This window comes from Drosophila novamexicana, unplaced genomic scaffold, assembly GCF_003285875.2.
Source record: "Drosophila novamexicana strain 15010-1031.04,08,12 unplaced genomic scaffold, DnovRS2.1 tig00004557-arrow-arrow-pilon, whole genome shotgun sequence".
Taxonomy (NCBI): Eukaryota; Metazoa; Arthropoda; class Insecta; order Diptera; family Drosophilidae; genus Drosophila; species Drosophila novamexicana.
The window spans coordinates 70,300-90,159 of NW_020825053.1; the positions used below are offsets into that span (position 1 = coordinate 70,300).

The 19,860-nt window shown below is 37.5% G+C and overlaps 1 protein-coding gene and 1 non-coding gene across 2 annotated transcripts; one reads left to right on the top strand and one right to left on the bottom strand.

Moving 5' to 3' along the window:
* Positions 1 to 7,756: 7,756 nt before the first annotated feature.
* Positions 7,757 to 8,918, bottom strand: LOC115770571. The gene is made up of 3 exons (XM_030715886.1): positions 8,869 to 8,918; positions 8,677 to 8,807; positions 7,757 to 8,618 (listed from the first exon to the last, which is right to left on the bottom strand). The coding sequence occupies exons 1-3, from the start codon at positions 8,877 to 8,879 to the stop codon at positions 7,948 to 7,950; spliced, it is 813 nt and encodes a 270-aa protein (XP_030571746.1). The 5' UTR covers positions 8,880 to 8,918; the 3' UTR covers positions 7,757 to 7,947.
* A 1,671-nt stretch (positions 8,919 to 10,589) lies between these two features.
* LOC115770572 lies at positions 10,590 to 10,696 on the top strand. Its single transcript, XR_004018870.1, has one exon. It is a non-coding gene; the product is annotated as a U6 spliceosomal RNA (small nuclear RNA).
* Positions 10,697 to 19,860: the final 9,164 nt, after the last annotated feature.

Genomic DNA, 19,860 nt, shown 5'->3' on the forward strand with positions numbered 1-19,860 from the left:
ACCACATAAATTACTCATTATCGAAGAGATAGATCGTAAATAAAAATAAAAACAAAGAAAAAATGTTGATCATGAAAACAATTTTTTTATGCATACAATTATAATTTGGTTTGGAATACCCTGCGAAAGCAACTCTATTTAAAGTTATTAGAGCGAAAAATCACATAAACTCAAATGAAGTAAGTTTCATGCTGGCCGAATGCTTAAAAGCCTGCAAAATGCACCCAAACAACAACTGTGCAAAGTGCAGCAACAACGACGAAAAAAAACAACTAGCAGCTTATAAAAAAAAAAACAAAAAATTAAACAACGAAAAACAAAGCAATGCAACTAAGGACTGGGAACTACAACAATCGTAGTGAAAAACAAGTAAAAGTGCTCTAGTCGAGAGTGCCCGACTAGATGATACCCAGAACCCAGCGCTGACAACCATTCTAGCTTCCTTCAATACGCACCCAAAATAAACAAATTGGCTGCGTTAAGAAAAGACCCTTATTGTCCGATCTATATGAAATATTTAGGCTAAAATATATTTAATGCACCAATGTTTATATAATGTATGCCAAAGCCAAAGACTTTACCTTTAAAAAAGCATTTAAGGTGAACAGAGGACGGTATACGATTCTCTACATAGCCAATCTGAGAGGTAAGCTCAAAAATAGGATTTCGATATAGATTTTTTCGATTGCTTGCAAACAGGGAAAGTTCTCGATAATCGGTTAATCAAACTCGCACTGCGCGGGCATTGAGAGGTCCTTACAACCGGAAATATGGACAAAGCTAGATCGGCTATTAATGCTGAGTATTACCATATATATCTTGTGCCTAAACCTTTTCATAAAACCATTATACCCCTTTTTCCCCATTTTCAATTGCTTCGTGGTATAATAAATAAACATTGCTGTCGAATTTTTGGGACTGCGTAATACTCTGCTAATTACTTTAAGGGTGAAGATTTATAAATTTATTATGGGATGCTATTTTAGAAATTTGCATGAAATTGAAGAAATTTAATTAAAAATTGTTTTTCTCTTTTTTTGTTATAACTGTCAAAAAAAGTAAGAGGCTCTAGTTGGGAGCTCTTGACTAGGGCATACCCTGAACCAGGGTTCAGGTCTTCTACCATCACCAAATGCAACTCGCGCTACGCTCTCGTGTGCTCTAGTCGCAACAAAAATAAATATAAAAAATAGTTTTGTCGGTAGGGCTCGAACTCGAAAAAGACCGCACTACTTGCCGCCACCTCTACTTATCACAGAAAATAGTTCAACCGCAATTGCAATGCTCTTGATAGAATTCAGAGAAGACGCGCATGAATGTGTGTGTGTACATGTATACACAATTTTTTGCAGTTTACGCTTGTTGCCCCACACTCTTGGCCAGCCAAAACATGTTTTCTTTAATAACTTCTGTTTTTTAATGATCTCGATGAAATTTTCTACAGTAAATCTTATTGTGATAAAGAATATTTGTGTATTCTCAAAACTTTGGCTTATATTGGTGGGCAATTATTATTTATTAGTTTATTTATTTTATTTCTATCTATGAGATAGTAGCGGGAGGCAGTAATAGATAAATTGAAAGATACTTGATATATATAGATATTTTTCCTAATTTGCTAAAAAAATAGGATTTCTGTATTGACTTTTATCGATTGCTTGGAAACGGGGCAAGTTACCGAGTATCGGAAACTAACTGCATCTGCGCGCGTGATAGGAGGACCTACAGCTAAGTCTCTACACAAATACATTATACCCCTTTTACCCATTTTTAATGGGTTCAGGGCATAAAAATGTCACAGATATTTTGAATGGCTTTTACATACAATTTATTTGTCTCTGACTTATAAACCGTCAATATTTTTAAAAAAATTAATATCTTAACAACCAAGACATAACTTTTCATTTTTCTTTTAATTATATATTAAAATCTTAAAAAATCGTAGTATTATAAGCGTTACGATAAAGAGTGCTTATATTGCACATATCTAAGAACACAATATACCCCATTACCCTTCTAGGTATTAAGTATTAAAATACACAAAAAAAAAATACAAACACACTGCGCGCAAGGTGAAGGCGGCAGTGCTTTTTCCATTGCCAAAGCAAATATGCAAATTGTTGATTACAAACTTTTGTTGCAGTCGCTGCTGCTGTGCTGCTGCAGCTCTTCGTATAAATGTTTAAGTATCTGCGCATTGTAGCTAGTAGTTTTTGCAACAAAATGGCAGCTGCGAGGCGAATCCACCCCAAATGGGTGGCTGTCTAAATTAGACTTTGAGTATTTTGCATATTTAATTGAAATTGCATTTCTTAAATAACTCACTGTCATTTACACACAGAAACACACACACACACACACACACACACACACACACACACACACACACACACACACACACACACACACACACACACACACACACACACACACACACACACACACACACACACACACACACACCCACAAACACACGCACAGATAGAGGTAGATAGACAGAGATAAAGAGAGACACGCCTGCTGTCAGCACTTGCTTTTTATTTGTGCGTATAACTACAGTTCTCTTTTGTGTATGTGCGTATTTATTTAGTTTTATAAGAGTTTATTCAAGTGCATGTCTTACCCACAGCTTTGTTTGTTTATTTAGACCAACAGCAGCAGCAACGAAAACAACAAAAAAGGCCAAACTCATTTGCAATTTGTTTAATCAAGACTCAACTCACAAGCATCTAGCACACACACACAGCACATACTTGGTACAACACAATCATACACTAAACAGAAATTACACATACGCCCTGTGCGCCTGGGGCACTGCGCCTCTCAATGGCGCCAACTTTGCGCTCTCACTCGTACAGTCAAAGTCAAATAAACATGCTAATTAAAAGGAAGGCGGCCCCAAAAAATCCAAGCCCAAAAATTTGACCCAATTTATAGTCACGGTACAATGGGCGTGGCACAAAGAGGGGAATATGGGAATTTCATTGAAATTCTTTCATTAGTTTAACAGTTTACAGTGGATAAATCTTGACTGAAACTATTCGTTTAGACTTTGTCTAACTAATTTTGACATAGACATAAAAGGAAACAAACTAGCTGAAAGTTAACAAGACGGTCAGTGTGTGTTCCGGATATATTTGTAACTGTTTTGGTTAGGCTTGAAGGAACAAAACAATTAATTAAAACAATTAATTAATATATTTCACTCAAACGTGAAAAATATCAATAGCAATTTACATAAAAAAAACTAAAATAAAAGTTTAATAGGGGTAAAGGGTATACTGAGTATGGGAATCGCAGCCCAGTGAAGGCGGAAAAAAATGTCCTTAAATTTGTATTTTAATTTAAGTTAGTAAATATGTGCATATTCTATTCTTAGTTTTTTGAATAAGCGTCATTTACATAAATAACTGTTTTATAATATATGTTAAGGTTTTGTTTTTCAATCTTTTCTAAGCAGTTAAAACGCGCAATCTAAATGATCGTTTATTGTGGGCCGAATACTGACAGCCCTTGCAAATGTCGCTGAGTGCCGTTAAAATGCGTTGTGTTCATTTTCATTTACGTTTCTCATAGTAGTGGCAATCTAAATACAGCTAATGAATGTCATTAATTTAGTGGGAAATGCAAGGCTACACCTGGGACTTGCAAGTCGATTGAAATCGGATTAATAAATGGGCGAGGTGCTGAAAAATTCAATTAGGCACAACAGCGGCAACCGGCCGCCGGGTCTAGCAGTTTAACTACCTTCAATATTTCTGGCCTTAATGCAATTACTTACTTTGCCAACCCGGGCTTATTTGAGCCTGCTGACGGAACGGATACTTGATGGGCAGCGGAAGCAGCTGCAACAGCTCATTTTTAAGGCTGACATGTTGTGGTTTTATAGCTGGCGTTGCCATTCGAGAACTATTGATTTATGTCTGTAGCAGTTCAATTGACATGTGGAGAGCTCAGACTGCTACCATGACCAAAGTGGCCCAATTCAGTACTCCGACGAATTGGCAAAGCTTTAAACGAATGTAGCATTTTCCCTCGATTCTTAAAAAGAATTTACAGAAAATTGGTAATTTAAAAGTCAGAGCCATTGTCACATTCACAAGACTCTATGGAACTTGGGAAATACATTTAATGTAAAAGCAACTGTTCTGGTAACTGCAGCAGATATTTATCCTAACATAATGTATATTTATTACCAATCAACTTATTTGATATGCCGAAAAAAGAAAAGTTCGCATTTGTCTTTATGATCATTTAGACATAAGTATTTAGTTTGTTTTGGGTAATTTAGATTAAGATTTAAAAATTTGTTTTCAAGTAATAAAGGTAAGGGTAAAAGTTTTATATGTGATGAGCCCAATTCAATATTAAGAGTCAATTCCGAACGAATATCAGTTAAATTTTCATTAGGTTGTACCTTATCACAATTTCCTTTTAATTACTAGTGACATCTTTTCCAAATAGATTTATTCAGTCTATTCTATTAAAAACTTTCCAAATCATATGAAATTTCTGCTATCAATTCTAAATCAGTTGGCTAATGAAACTCCTCGATGTGCGCCATAGTCAAGTTCACAAATTGCTTGGCTCTAGGCAGCTGGCCCTACAGAAGTGCAATCAAGTGAGTTCAGTATTAAGAAATTATCACAGTAAAAAGTTGTACTTGCACGCCAACCAAAAGGTAATTAGAGGCCATGCAAAACTGGAACGAGCCCACGGGAGTTGAAGGCAAAAATATAAAATAAAATTGTGTGCAGGGACATACTGAGCAAATATATAGAAGCCACGCCCCCAACTATTTTTCCACTTGACTGGGGCTGTGCGTGCAACAATTGTGGCTGCAAGTTGGCCATGCTGCCATCCGCCACACGCAACGCAGCCGCAGGCATAGCCACAGGGACAGCCACAGGCACAGCCACAACCACGGAATGAGTTCAAGGCTACTCTTTAGAAATTTCGTTTTTTTTCGCCTTTAATTATGAAACATTCTGCGCCAGTCAAGTGTGCGGCAATTGTTGTGCCAGTGCTGAGAGTGTTGCTCCTGTTGCCACAGCCCATCAAGTTCGAGTGGGAGGTGCAAAAGTTTTGGGCAAAGCCAAGACAGTGCCTTATTGCCCAAGCATTTGACTTAATGCGCCACATGCCCGGGCCAAAAGGCCATAGAACAAAATCTATGCCAGACAGGCCCATTATGCAGAAGATTCGTGTTAATAGCCAAGTTAAAACTTTTGTAGCTAATTATCGACAGCTGCCAGAAGACCCGCTTGGTTTGGTTTAGTTTCGCTTTGTATTTCTGCAGTGCTTGGTAGGTACTCAAAAAGTTAAGCGTCTATTTTGCCTCGAGTTCAGGAAAATTAAAGGTGTACCTGCAATAACAAACACACACACATAAATAAAGGTGTTTGTAAAGTTTAAAGTAATTAAGCCGAACGAATCGCAGTGTTTTGCTGCAAGTAGATTAACGTAGCATTTTCAGTGCATTACGTGCCGTGTTTAATTTTATTTGTTGGTCTAAAATCGGTGCGCTCAACTGCTAAAGGCTTATTTAATTAGTGTCTAGCAAATTATAAGCCACAAAAGTTTAAGAGCAAATTTGATTACATTGAAAATATGCTTTCTAGTTCGGCGAAAATGTGCAACATATGATAAGAGTAATTTAAGAATTTATTAGTTTACAACTGTCTAAGTAGCTGACTCATAAGCTTTCTGAACATCGGACTATAATTTGTTTTCGATTTGGTTTCACTTACTCGGTATATTAATTTCTTATCGAATACTCAAATGGAGAACTTATCTTTCAAAATATTTATAGGAAAACATCAAATTCCTATTAATACGATATTATTTATGTATATTACTTATTCATTTTTGTAAAAAGAATATAATTGCTTTAAAATGCGCCCTTATCTGACTTTCTCGTCTATTGAATCAATTTTGTATACCCTTGCAGAGGCTATTAAAATTTTGTCATGAAATGTGTAACGCATACAAGGTGACATCTCCGATCCCATAAAGTATATATATTCTTGATCAGTATCAATAGCCGAGTCGAGTCCGTTTGACCATATTAGTTTCACAATGCTCCCCAAATATATCCAAATCCTATTAAGATCAAACCACTATATCATGCAGCTGCCATAGGAACGATCGGTCGAAAACTAAGGTATTGTATGGAAAACTTCTTTGTTTTTCAAGATATATTAACCATACTCGGCGCTAACTATTTTCCCTGCGCTTGTTAGATACGGGCAAATCATTGTGAGCTTAATGAAAAGCAAGGGTATTAAATCTTCGGCGTGCCGAAGATAGCCATTCTTTCTCGTTTTAATTTAAATTAAATTTTTTTTGACATCACCTTGATTACCTACGGGGTAGAACGGTGTAATGTCTCTACAAATGCTCATCATGGTAATTTCGAACGCTACTCGGTACGAGGGGCTCAACTATGACACCACTAAATTTTAATGCAAGCCACCAAAGCGCTGAGCAAATAGCTGAGCAGCCATTTTAATTGAAAAATATTTGCCACACTCTAAAGTTTGGCGCGTGTTTGACAATTTGACGGGGCTGCTTCCTGACATTTGCTACACTGTGGCGAATTTTTGTGTTACATAAACAGAGTGAACTCTATTTAATTAGCCCCACAGCCGCTTTCTTTTGTCGCTGTGTAAACTTCAATTAATATGCGAATGAAATCCGCTTAGGCAAAAAGCGGCAGAAGCGTAGAAAATAAGAGCAAGAGCAAGGGGCGAAACTGCCAATCAAGCGAGAAGAAGAAATCACCCACTACCACCTCCCTACAGCGAAAGCCCCTTGGTAATTTGCGACATTTTGTTATTTTCGCTGATGCTGATGCTGATGCAAAGCCGACACTCGATTGAATGAGCGAACATTCAAGTACACTAATTAAGATCAAACGTTTCGCAGCGAAATGAGATTTTATCGACTGGGCGGCATTGTTGTACTCTGTATACATATATATTCATATTAAAAACGCATAATGAAGTGTCAGCAAAACTGATGCCCCTCCCCCACCCGTCTCACTCTCTCTCTCGCTCTCTCTAAACAAAGATTAACGTCAAAACTTAAGTAGCGACTGTTCAATCAAAACCGTCGGCTCTCAATTTGAGTACCTCCAGGCCCCAGGCCCCATTCCGATCCCATTGTCTGGCTTTATTGTTGTTGTTTGTGCCTGGAGGGGCCATCAGAAGGTAAGAAGTGTCTTAAAGTGGTCGCTGGTTGCCCTGACAGCTCGGTAATTAATGAAATGTAGACACGTTCTTATTTTCGTTCGTGGGCAGACCTGTATAAACTAATTAAAGCTTCTTAATAAACTTAATGGCTTTCCCCCTCGCCAATCCCCTCACGAATTCCGGGCTCTTTAATGTTCAGGCCCAATGAACCGTAGATTATGCAGCTACAAATGCTATTCAACATTTCAGTGTCTAATGTTATCAAACGCATTTTTGTGATTGTTTCATTCAATTAAAAGATTTTTATACTTGCACTAAGTTTAAAGTTTCCTTTGATGACGTGCTCAGTAGCAGATGGCGATTTAAATTTCTGCAATTTAATGCTTCTTCAGCTGAACTGTGATTAGTTTTGTCTATTTTCCGACAGAGCACTACCCAACGAAGCTAAATCTTTCAGGATAACATATAAGCAATTTACTTAATGTTGAGAAATAACACAGGCAGTTGCTTGCTCTATTTTATTCCCAAAAATTAAGGCAAGCGTTGTATTATAAAAAAAACTTATTTCTTTTAATGTAAATGGATGCGACTTCTAAATGGGTAAATACTAATAATTTTCCACAAGCAAAAATATGAATGTCTAAATTGGAATTTACCGTGTCAATTTTAAAAATTACATTTAACTGTTATGTGGCATCGCGTCACTTTCTGATGGTTTGGTAGAAGTCAACGTTTTCTTCATGAGCATATAATTTTACTCCTCTTCTGCATTAGCTTCGGTCATGTCATTGTCTACCTTGTGTTCATCGATTTCTTCGGTCTCCTCGTTGAGCAGGGTTTTCAACTCCAACGTGATTTCGCCATCATTTGAGACCTTAGATAGCTCATTATTTTTGCCCTGAACATCGATGCCGGCTAAAACCGCTGCCAAAATCAGGGTCAGAACGATGGCCACATACCCGGTTGCATAAATCTCTCGTTTGCTAAGGAAAACATTCAGATGCCAGATCAAGTGCCGTGTTCCCGCCACCATATGATAGGCAAAAGGTAATATTATAAAAAGCTTGAGCACATTGAAGACGGTCCTACTGCAATCACATTTCTCGATCTTCTCTGCCATGGCATTGACATCTATATCGCAAAGCAAGCCAGTCACACCAATCGTCCATATTCCTATGCCCAGAATAAATCCGCTTATACGCAGAAATATGGACATCACTGAGGTCAACTGTTTCTTATAGATACTCAGATGTGGCGACATCGCGCGACCTAGTTTTTTATTGAGCTCTTCATAGCTCAGATTATGATATGAAGCGGGTATGATCCTCATTTCGATTTTAGGCGGACCGAAGGGTCCCTTTTTCTTCAGTGGAGGCTTTTTACCGTCAGCTAGTTTTTTGCCATCATTTCCTAAAGCTTCCTCACCTACAAAGAGGTTTTTGTCATCGGAAATTCTCTTCCGTAAAGTTATTTTATCTCTTACCATCGCTGCTTTTAGACTTTGAGAAGTGGACAGTTTGGAGTATTAGGGGCTTGACAATGGTGCGGTGGTTACACAACAGGGTTATGTGAGCAAGATGAGCACCTCGTTGCAGTTGACTAAAGTTGCGGTATCTGAAATAAATTTTGGTTACCCAGTGACAATTTGTGTCAACTCGGCATAGTAGCTACTTACACGGAGTACATTCTTGAAATTTGAAGAAAAATTGTTTATGAATAGAAAGTGTTAATTTTATATTTTGTTTGATTTGTTGGCACGGATAATGTGATGGGATGCCTAAGTTTGAGCCAAGTCATTCTTTTTTTGTCATTTGGCCAGCATTCATCAATATCAAAAACAAAGATGAGACAACAAAAATTGGCAAGTAATCAATTTAATAACTACTTATTATTTCTGCACACTATGAATACATTTTAATTATAATTATGTGCATAACATCAGTTGCTAATTAATAAGTTATATTTATTTATTTATATTTTTTTGTTGCTATACGCGTTCGAAATAAATCTAACATTCTTTAAAGGTGCCTCAGTTGACGGTTAAGTTTCAGTTCCCAGTATTCAGATGCAAAGATTGTTGGTAGGCATGTCTTATAGCATAGCTTTTCTAGAGTATATAAATTCTCCTAATTCGCTATAAGTTACCAATTTCGAGGAAACACCCAAGGCATCTACGGTCCAAACTTTTGCCCCATGCGGAGCACAATATCAAATATTTATGACAGAAGTTTTGTTAAGCCCTTTAAAAATGCATGCGGGATATCAACAAAAACACCAACACTAGCAATCTAAATAAAAAGAAGTAACAGTGCTCTTTTCGGGAGTGCCCGTTTGGAAGATACCCTGAGCTTTCTTCAACCAACATTAATTTCTTTAGAATTCATAAAATTTAATTTAATAAAAACCCCCCTAACTAAGAGCTTTTGTTGAATTTTAACAACAAAAAAACTGAATAAAAATAGCAACACAACCACAGAGCACCGCATATAATACAATCGCCCATGCAATTCGGCTTATAGAATTTGCATGTGTGCACATGTGTTATTTGTGCGTTACGCGCTTGCAGCCAAGTGTCCCGCTAATATGATCACGCAATTTCTTAAAAAAATTCTGTGGTTCTTAAAATGTGGCTTAAATTGGTGGGTAAATCCAATCGATTTATTTATTTGAATTGTATGAAGTGGGTGGAGGCAGAGATGTAGCAGTAGATATTAAATGAAAGATTCTCGATCTGTATATACTTTTCTAAAAGCTGCATACCAAAATTGCCAACTTTTGCTCGTAAGACCTAAAAGATTTGCTTAAACGATTTTAATCGATTCCTTAGAAACAGGAAAGTTATCGCTTATCGGAAATAGTTTCACGCTGCACGAGTACTAGGATGCTCTACGTATGAAATTTAAAGTCTTTAGCTCTTATAGGGTCTGAGATGGACGCATTTATAATTACGGACAGAAGTAGGAACGGACGGACAGACAACGACAGGCGAACATTGCTAGATCGACTCAGTTATTGATGCTGACCAAGATTATATAAATCTTATGTGGCCGCATATGTTCTCTTCTGCCTTTTACATAAAATTGCACAAAACTATAGTACCCTTTTTTCATTTTTAATGGGTTTAGGGTATAAAAAGAAAAATACAAACACAATGTTGACTTTTCGCAACGCACAAATGTCAGCTTTAGTTTAGTTTTTCCTTCATGTTTTCCACTGAGCACCAAAGGATACCCAACCATATGCAAAAATGTGTTTTTAGAGCACGTTTCGATATTTTTTCTCTAATAACCTGTAGTTTTACAATTCCGTTGTGAAGTGTATAAGGAAGTAGAGTAGTTTCAGTGGATGGTGGGGAGTGAGAGGTAGATATTCATGATCCTATTTACATATACATATGTTCTCGCTTCGGCAGGACTTATACTAAAATTGGAACGATACAGAGAAGATAAGCATGGTCCCTGCGCAAGGATGACACGAAAAATCGTGATGCGTTCCATATTTGTTCCCTTTTAATACTGGCCTCTAAAGTATTAGTTGAAATATGAAATTTGTTGACAAAAAATTCAATATGCCGCGTGAAATCAAAGAAGATATGGATTTTTTGAACCCTACCAATGCCAAGTTCAAGATTCGTTGCTCACGTTTTCTTTATACAGTTGTGGTACAAGACAAAGAGGCAAGAGAGGCAGATAAAATCAAATTAAGTAAATAAATTTGTAGAATACCCTATAATTAATATCTAATAGATTATTATATGTTTTGTATATATTGATATATAGTCTAGGTACAGGATATAATATCGTCGAGCTCTTTCTTCTTGAGTATTCTTGTTTATATATATTTGAAAATTTATAATTTTTATTGTTGATTTTTTTTTACAGCTGAAACGTTTATGACACATCCATTCAGGCGCCAGAAGGCTTTACCAAAGAAAATAACAAATTGAAGACCATGCTGTGAAGCCAACACTACATGCGCACATTTAGTAAAGTATGTAAAGCGGTTACATATACATTTATATATAAATTTATGGATATATATGTGTGCACATATTTGTATATGATGTGTTGCTGCAAACTGACAAAAAGGTTGAGCTCAAATTTAAACATACAGAAATATATGAAAAGTTAATTTGAAAAAATCTCTTTTGACAGCGCGCGGCGGGTGGGCTAGCGTGTGGGTGGGTCCAAAGTTGCGCCCAAAAGGCGCAGATGCACAGTATATGTTATTCTAGATGTTGTTGTTGTTTTAGTTGTTGCTTTTGTTGTTGCTGCCAAGTCGCAGTCAGTCACTTGCACCATGCTGTCGAGCTGCAGCTACAACACAGTAAACGATGAAAAATGTGCAAAAATGGTCCACACACACATATACATCCATACATGTTCACACAGACAATTGCGCAGAGACTGGATGTGTGAGAAGCGCATAGGAGGCTTCCTCCACTGTTTATATAGCCTGGCTACGTGTATAAATAACGCTAACATTTTAAATCAGTCGAGTGACTGCAGAAAACGCCAAAACTGGTGCCAGCTGAGCGACGCTTTTGACAACCCCTATTCCACCTTTCCAGCTACCGGTTACTAGATACCCAGCTCCCAATTCCTTTCTTGTTGTCCTAACTGACATTTATGTCCCTGTGTGTGAGCCTGGGTGTGTGAACGTGGGTTCGATGTAAAATGCAGCTTCGTCTTTTGCTCCACACACACCAGACGATTCACGCAGCAACAACGTCGTATCGTTTGAAATATTTTGTTTCTTTTTTTTTTGACTGCCAACACTGCTTCTAATTTTCTGTAAAACATTTGAAATTTTAGTACAGAGTACACAGGAAATGTACACAACATCCCGAAAATTGTCTAAAAAATAAAATCAGAAAATCAATGGAATTTTCAGGGCTAGGTCAAACTGTTTTTATGAAATATGACGAGCAGAAGAGAAACTATATAGAAATAAAAATCAAGAAAAGTCAAATATACAAATTTTACAATATATAAAGTGCAGTTGCAAATTCTCTGCATCTATTTACTGGGAGGGAAGCTTGCCAGCTTGAGTTTAAAGCACCAGCCGGTTGATTGGCTTAAATTGTGCTGCAAGGTGGAAAATTAGTTTCAGTTTTTCCTTCATCCAAACTCTGTCAAGTGGACAGGGTCTTTGCATATACTCCGCAAGCCATGAAATGTTCTATCCATGTTGTTGTTGCTGTTGTGATACTGTCCACATTTGTAATGCGATTGCCCCATAATGGAATTACCTGACTGCGATGAAGACAGGACAGAACAGGAATCTACTGTGGCACATTTACTTTTGCATATGTCATAAATTTATGCGACGATTGGCTGGGCTTATTTGATTTGATAGCCTTCCCCAGTCCGAGTATTTGCAGTCATAGCATGCGGCCCCAATATTAGATTTTCACTTGTGAGTTCGCCTCACAGCAGCTAATTTAAAAATGCATCGCTAAAAGCTTCCCAAAATGTCGCTTGCCTTAGATTATCCAGTGTTTTGTGTTGCCCAAATTTGATTTGTGGTTCCGTCTTTGCGTTCATTTGCCTAAATAAATACGCACAATATGCACGACAATGCCACAAAATGATATAATATATATGTAAAGGTAGACTTCCAATTTAATTTAATAAAATTCATTTCGGTTGAGCTTTTGTGGTTTTTATATAAATAACTTTTACTGAATCCAGCCTCCCTTTAAAATATGCAGCATGTGCTCGCTTTTATTTTATTATTTCTAAAATGTTCCCTATGCACAGTACAGATATTTTATTTTATTTTATTTAACAGCATAATTGAAACCACTTTTGACTTTGGTTGCGTCCCGTACACGTTATTAACATATGAATCCCCAGACCCATCAAAGACGAGCATTCAAACAATATATAAATAGTTCATAAGTCATTTTTACTTGAAATGTCAATAAAGACTAAAGAAGCTGCAACATTTTTAAATATATTTCAAGTTGACTACCCGAACTGTCTTGTAAATAATATTTCTAAGTAAAGAAAAAGCCTACACTGAATACATGCAAATACAAAAGTTTTAATAATTTAAAATACAATAAAGTCTATTAAACTTTATTGATTACATTTTATATCTACATATTTGTGTGAATATCTGACCGACTTTTCCCGTTTTACTAATACTATTATGATTTTGGTTCCTCTTTCGTTCCTTTTATTTAAAAACGAACTTTCATCTTTAAAATTTTAATTAACATTAATAAAGTTTTTCTCTTGACATATAAACCTGCAACAGTTTTCAGCTGAAAAGAAAAATTGTAAGGGCACACATATATTTCCACCCACATCCCCGCGCTACCCTGACACTATACTTACAGTCAAACGATTGCTTTTTCCTTTCAAGGAACTCAATATGCATGTCTCTGTTTAATTAAGATTGAGTTTATGTGTGTGAACGCGATTGCGGCTCTGAGTGTGCGCACGAATATATTGAGATCTGTGCGCTGGCATATATACAGACGAGTATGAATAAATGTATGAGAGTATGCATTTAATTTAATTTTCATTTCAATTGATTCGATGACTTTACATTTCATTTCACGTATCGATGCGATTTCAATTACAATACTCATACACACACGCAACCCTTTCTCACAGAAGCCCAAGGACAAATACGCACTAGCTGCAATTCAGGTTGGTTGCCAGTGGGCCAAGTTGACTCTCAACTTGATTCACGGATTTGCATACGTGTGTATTTGCTCATCATGCAAACTCAGACGCAACAATTGAAAAGGCAGCCAGACAGACTGACAGACAGACCGAACCGAACCAAGTGATAAACGAGCTGATTAAGTGACTGTCACCTCGTTGGCGGAAGACGTTGGCCAATAGGTATGGGTCACGATTCCGTTGGGGATTGACACAAAAGCCGACCAGCCATACTTTATTGAACATTATCAACTTGTTCCAACATATATTCATAGCCTGACATCCACATTCGCTTAATTTGCGAAATTATTCCTTTTCGGCGGTTGTCTTTATGACAAGTTAAAACAATTATTTTAATATTGAGGTTTCCTGACTCGAATTTATCTCCAAAGATATTTTTGAAAATTCATTTGAGAAAAGTTTCACAATTTTCGAAGAAGTCCGCCCTTCCTGGGTGGGAAATGCGGGTAAAAGATTGCATAAACGAAAGTTAAAATTTTGGCTCCAAGCTTCACAGTATATGAGGGATCGATGTCTTAGGCTTGAAGCGAAAACAAGTACCAGTCAAGGCCGGGAAATACCATTTAGCTTATTATACCCTGAACCCATTGAAAATGGGTAAAAAGGGTTGTGCAAAATGCATATGTATGTAACAGGCAGAAGGAAGCATCTCCGACCCCATATAGTATATATATATAATTGATCAGCATCAATAGCCGAGTCGATCTAGCCATGTCCGTCTGTCTGTCCGTCTGTCCGTCCGTCCGTCCGTCCGTCTGTCCGTCTGTCCGTATGTATGAACGCAAGGATCTCAGAACCTACAAGAGCTAGAGACCTGAAATTTTAGATGTAGGTCCTCCTAGTGCCTGCGCAGATCCAGTTAGTTTCCCATAATCGATAACTTGCTCTGTTTCCAAGCAATCGATATCGACATCCACATTTTTGAGCAATTTTGGTAAATATTAAGAGCTAGAGTCACCAAACTTGATATGTTGCTTCTAGAATATTATATATATAACAAGTATCTTTCATTTTATACCTATCGCCGCCTCCCCGCTAACATCTGCAGGGCTATAAAGCAAGTTAATAACCCAACTTATATTGCCAACCAATCTAAGCCACAATTTTAACGCAATTGACTTTTTGAGAATACATAAATATTCTATGGTACAATAGAAATACAGTAGAAAATTTCATTAAGATCGGTTAAGAGAAACCCAAAGTTATATGTCACTGCGCAATTGGATGGCACAGCTAGCGAAAACGTCAAGAATTTGTGTATACATGTACACACACACATTCATGCGCGTCTGCTTCGCATTCTATCGTATTCTAAGAGCATTTTAGTTGGGGTTTTCCTCGATAATACTTAGTTATTGTTGTGGCTGTTAGGTAGAGGCATAGCAAGTGCTGCGGTTTGTGGCGAGTTCAAACTGCCCTGCCTGGGAAACTATTTTTTTTTTTTTTTTTTGCTGGTTTGTCTGTTGATTAGAGCAAGAAACACGGTTAGTTGCGTTTTCGAACCCTACCAAGGGAACTTTTTTTTATATATCTTTATTATTATTATATTCAAACGAGCGCGTTGCGTGAACTGCATTTTGGCGTTGGAATACGAGGGTTCAGGGATTCCCTAGTCGGGAGCTCCCGACTAGAACCTCTTACTTGTTTATATTTAATTATGCAAAAATTGTAATTGCAGTTAAGTCTTTAGGGAATACCAGGCCTCCTGTTATGAATGAATAGCAAATATCAAAAGTGCCACAATAGAATTAATTATGCTAATAAAAGTTTTATAAACTTCGGAAGTATTCTTCTAGAAATACCTTCTGGTTATAATCGGCTTACCTCGGCAGAGCTCCAGGCACTTGGCTAGAAATTGGGTGGTAAAAATAGGTTCACTCTCAGAAGAATGCGTTAGCAGAGTTATTTCTGGTCCAGCATTCTATTTCGTTCTAACTTTTCATTTTCCAATCTAAATTTATATATCCCTCAATTCGTTAACATATCTCTTCTACACTTACTGTTCATCCATTTGAATTGCTTTTTAAGTATTTAACCTTTATCTAAGTGAATTTTGCCTACCTTTGGTAAATTATTTTTCAGTTTCAGCATTTTACTTTTAATCAATTTTTTTTATTGGCTTCTACTAAGGGCAAGGCTTGAAAGTTTATCCACAACTTTCTGTTCTAAGTCCGGACTACCATACGAACAGCCACAAAAAAGCAACCACAACAATCCACCACAACCACCCAACCCCCTTATTCCCCCCAGCTAGCGAAAACTGCATTTAGTTTTGCGTAGTTTTAGGCTGGCATTTAACTTTGTCGCCATTGTTACGCATTTTTTGTTGGAGCCGTTGCTGCTGCTGCTTACATCGTGGCTTGGCAGGATCTTTTTGCCAGAAAGGCTTTGGCTACAAGTGCATTTTGTTTTTGGTTTTTTTTTTTGGAGCTACTTCTTTTGGCAAGGTCGACATCGCCTGTCCCGGATCCAATGTGCACTCTTTTCGTAACAAATGCAACGGAAAACCTATTTCCTATGTAGGATATGAGGAGGAAACTGCTTGTTAGCGCCAAACGAGCATTTGCCACCGACTCTTGTGTGTATATATGTGTGTGTGTGTGTGTGTGTGTGTGTGTGTGTGTGTGTGTGTGTGTGTGTGTGTGTGTGTGTGTGTGTGTGTGTGTGTGTGTGTGTGTGTGTGTGTGTGTGTGTGTGTGTGTGTGTGTGTGTGTGTGTGTGTGTGTGTGTGTGTGTGTGTGTGTGTTTGCGAAATGGCATTTGCATGGCAATATTTGAACAACCTTGAACTTGCTGCAGCTGGTCTAATGCCTTGCTGCGGGTTAGGTGGGGCCAACAATTTCAGCTCGTTGTCACGTTAGGCTAACATGGCTAATTTCAGGTGCAGTTGCAGCTGACACAAATGAGCACAGTTTCAACATTTTACACATTTCACATTCTACAGCTGCTGTCAAATGACAATTAAAAGCAAAAGTGAGCAAAACTTTTAATTGCGCATACGACAGGTGGGACACATCAAAACAACTTGTACCAAAAAAGTAACCACAAACATTACGCCCCAGCAATTAGTGCACCCAAATAATTTTCAAACAAGCCAACCAACTCCCAAAAATAAAAACCATTTGCAATTGACAAGTTCTAGAAAGGCGGCACTAATTATAAATATTAACCATGAACACGCACACAAGTACGCTAGAACCTGTGGCCAGAGCCTTGTCTCGACCGTCAGTTGTAAAATTGAATTTAAGCCCCGTTCTGTTTGGCTTTTGAAAGATTTATAACAGGGCTCACATGGCATTGGCCCCATTTCGATAAGCACAATGCCTTTCTGCTGCCTACTCTGCGCGTCTCTGCTCGGCTCAGCTTGGATCTGTGTGTCAGTGACAGTTGCCAATACATATAACGCACCACATATACATATATACTGTATTGTGTGTGCTTGTGTGTGTGCACAAACACACACAACACTGGCGACAAACTTTTTAATCAAATTTTTTTAACGCAATTTCTTTGCATTCTTCTTGCTCTCTCGCTCGCTCGCACACTGAGACTCGCCGCTGTTGCATATGCATGCTCAATTGTGTTTGTATTGGCAAAGGACATGCTTTGTGATTTATACACACATCAAACACACACACACCCACACAAACACACTCCTCAGTCGTGCATAAAGTGGGTGCGCCCGTAAGCAAACAACAGCTTTTTTTGATTTATGAGCGCTTTGGGTGCCGCCGCCGACGAAGACAAAAACAACAACAACAATAGCGGAAAAATAAAAATAAACGAAAGAGAAAAGAATCGAATCGACAGGAGAATGTATTGAACTCTTAAGTTTTAAACAAGTTCAAACAGGCAAGTTATTAGTAGAAACGGAAATGCTTAATATGAAAGAGATATTCTTATGAATGCCATAATACCCAATAACGCATGCAGCTGACCTGCGTAATAGAATAATAAATAATTAATAGTAATTAATAGTATTGTAATTCCTTGAATACTATTTATTATAGTATTATTCAAGGCATTTTCTTGAATTCAATCCATGTGTAATATTAGATGTACAAGACAAAAGATACGAGGTAAAAATTGCGTAACACAAGATACTCCAAGATACTTATCTAGCAATATAAAACCGAACATAAGATAAGATTCAAGATACAAGATTGTAGATATAAGATACAAGATTGATAATAATAGTGTAAGTTAACTTGGAAAAAGAGTTCCTAACTAAATTCAGTAGGTCAAAATAAACAAGTATGAGTTTCTGAACTAGGGGATACCCTGAGCCTTCTTCCACCTACACCAAATTAAGCTCAAGTTACGCGCGATGCTTAGAATAAATAAAAACAAGTAAGAGATTCTAGTCGGGAGTTCCCGACTAGGGGATACTCTGAACCCTCTTATTCCAACACCAAATAAATGAATAACAAGTAAGAGGTTCCAGCCGGAAGCTCCCGACTAGAGGATACCCTGAACCCTCTTCTTCCAACATCAAATGTATATATATATTCTATTTTAGAAGCTATATGTCAAGTTTGGTGACTCTAGCTCTTATTATTTACCAAAATTGCCCAAAAAACAGGATATCGATATCGATTTGTATTCAAAATTTCAAGTCTCTAGCTCTTATAGGCTCTGAGATCCTTGCGTTCATACATACGGACGGACGGACGGACAGACGGACAGACGGACATGGCTAGATCAACTCGGCTGTTGATGCTGATCAAGAATATATATGCTTTATGGGGTCGGAGATGCTTCCTTCTGCCTGTTACATACATTTGGATTTCGCACAAATACAATATACCCTTATACCCATTTTTAATGGGTTCAGGCTATAAAAATACAAATTTAAAGAAAAGAAAAATTCTAACAAATGATGTAAAATAAATGTCATTTAAAGTTCTACATATAGCTGGGTGCGTAGAACTTGCTGGCAGTAACAAAAATTATTTATAAATACAGATCGCATGAATTTTAATTGAGCTTGCCCACAATTGCTGGGCCTGGCTTGCGGATGGTCTGGAATGGGCTAGCATTGGCTCTGGCAAGCCATTGGACATATGAAATTTTGATTGATGGCTCCCCGAACAGCGAGTGCACTATGGCTTTATCTGACTATCGATTGTCGCTGTCATAAAAACGCTAAAAAAGAGGGAATCCAGAGCCGCGGGCTTATGCAAATCAAGACATGCCGCACACATCACTTTGTTTCCCTGTCGCCCCTTAACAAAGTCCGTCCTACGAACTTGTCAAAACTTGTTGTGCGCGTTTTTGCATAAAGAAAGTAGAGAGAAAAAATTGCCAGTGCATATTGCTTTCCGTTGTTTGGTAGCCCGGCACTCGCAGCACTTGCAACAGCCGAGTTGATTTTTGCATATTTCTGATAGCGTCGGCATTAGTCTCCAGTGAGCTGGCATATAAAAGCGCAGTTATGGACTGATTGTCGGCGCGCCAAACACGCACACACTATCTCATATTCTCTACTGCTCAAATTTTCCCAATTTTTATATATACATATGTGGCGGAAAGTGTCAGTATTTTGAACTTTTGCTCAATAAGATTTATATGACTGACAGTTTGGGGGATTCTAAACAAAAAGCGACAAGGTTTGATTTCTCTTATTTTTACAGACTATTGTTGAGCCGGCTTTGTCACTTTTTTGTTCTTCTATTTTAACAGATTTAAAGCTTGAAATCGCAGTCAGCGCGCAAATGGTCATGTTCATTGCTTTACAAATATATTTTGTGGAATTATTCTGCAAATATTTGTTCTTTAGTAGTTTGTTTAAGTGCGCAGTTTTTGTTATGTAAAAGGGATCTGAAAATAGCATAAGTACTAGGGTTAGATTTGTTTACGCTAACTGAAAAATGGGGAAAAATGAGGGTTGCAAGCAAACCTATGTGAATCGAATGAATGAAAACATGATTGCAGCCATATAATTCAGATATTTCACCTCTTATCTTGCA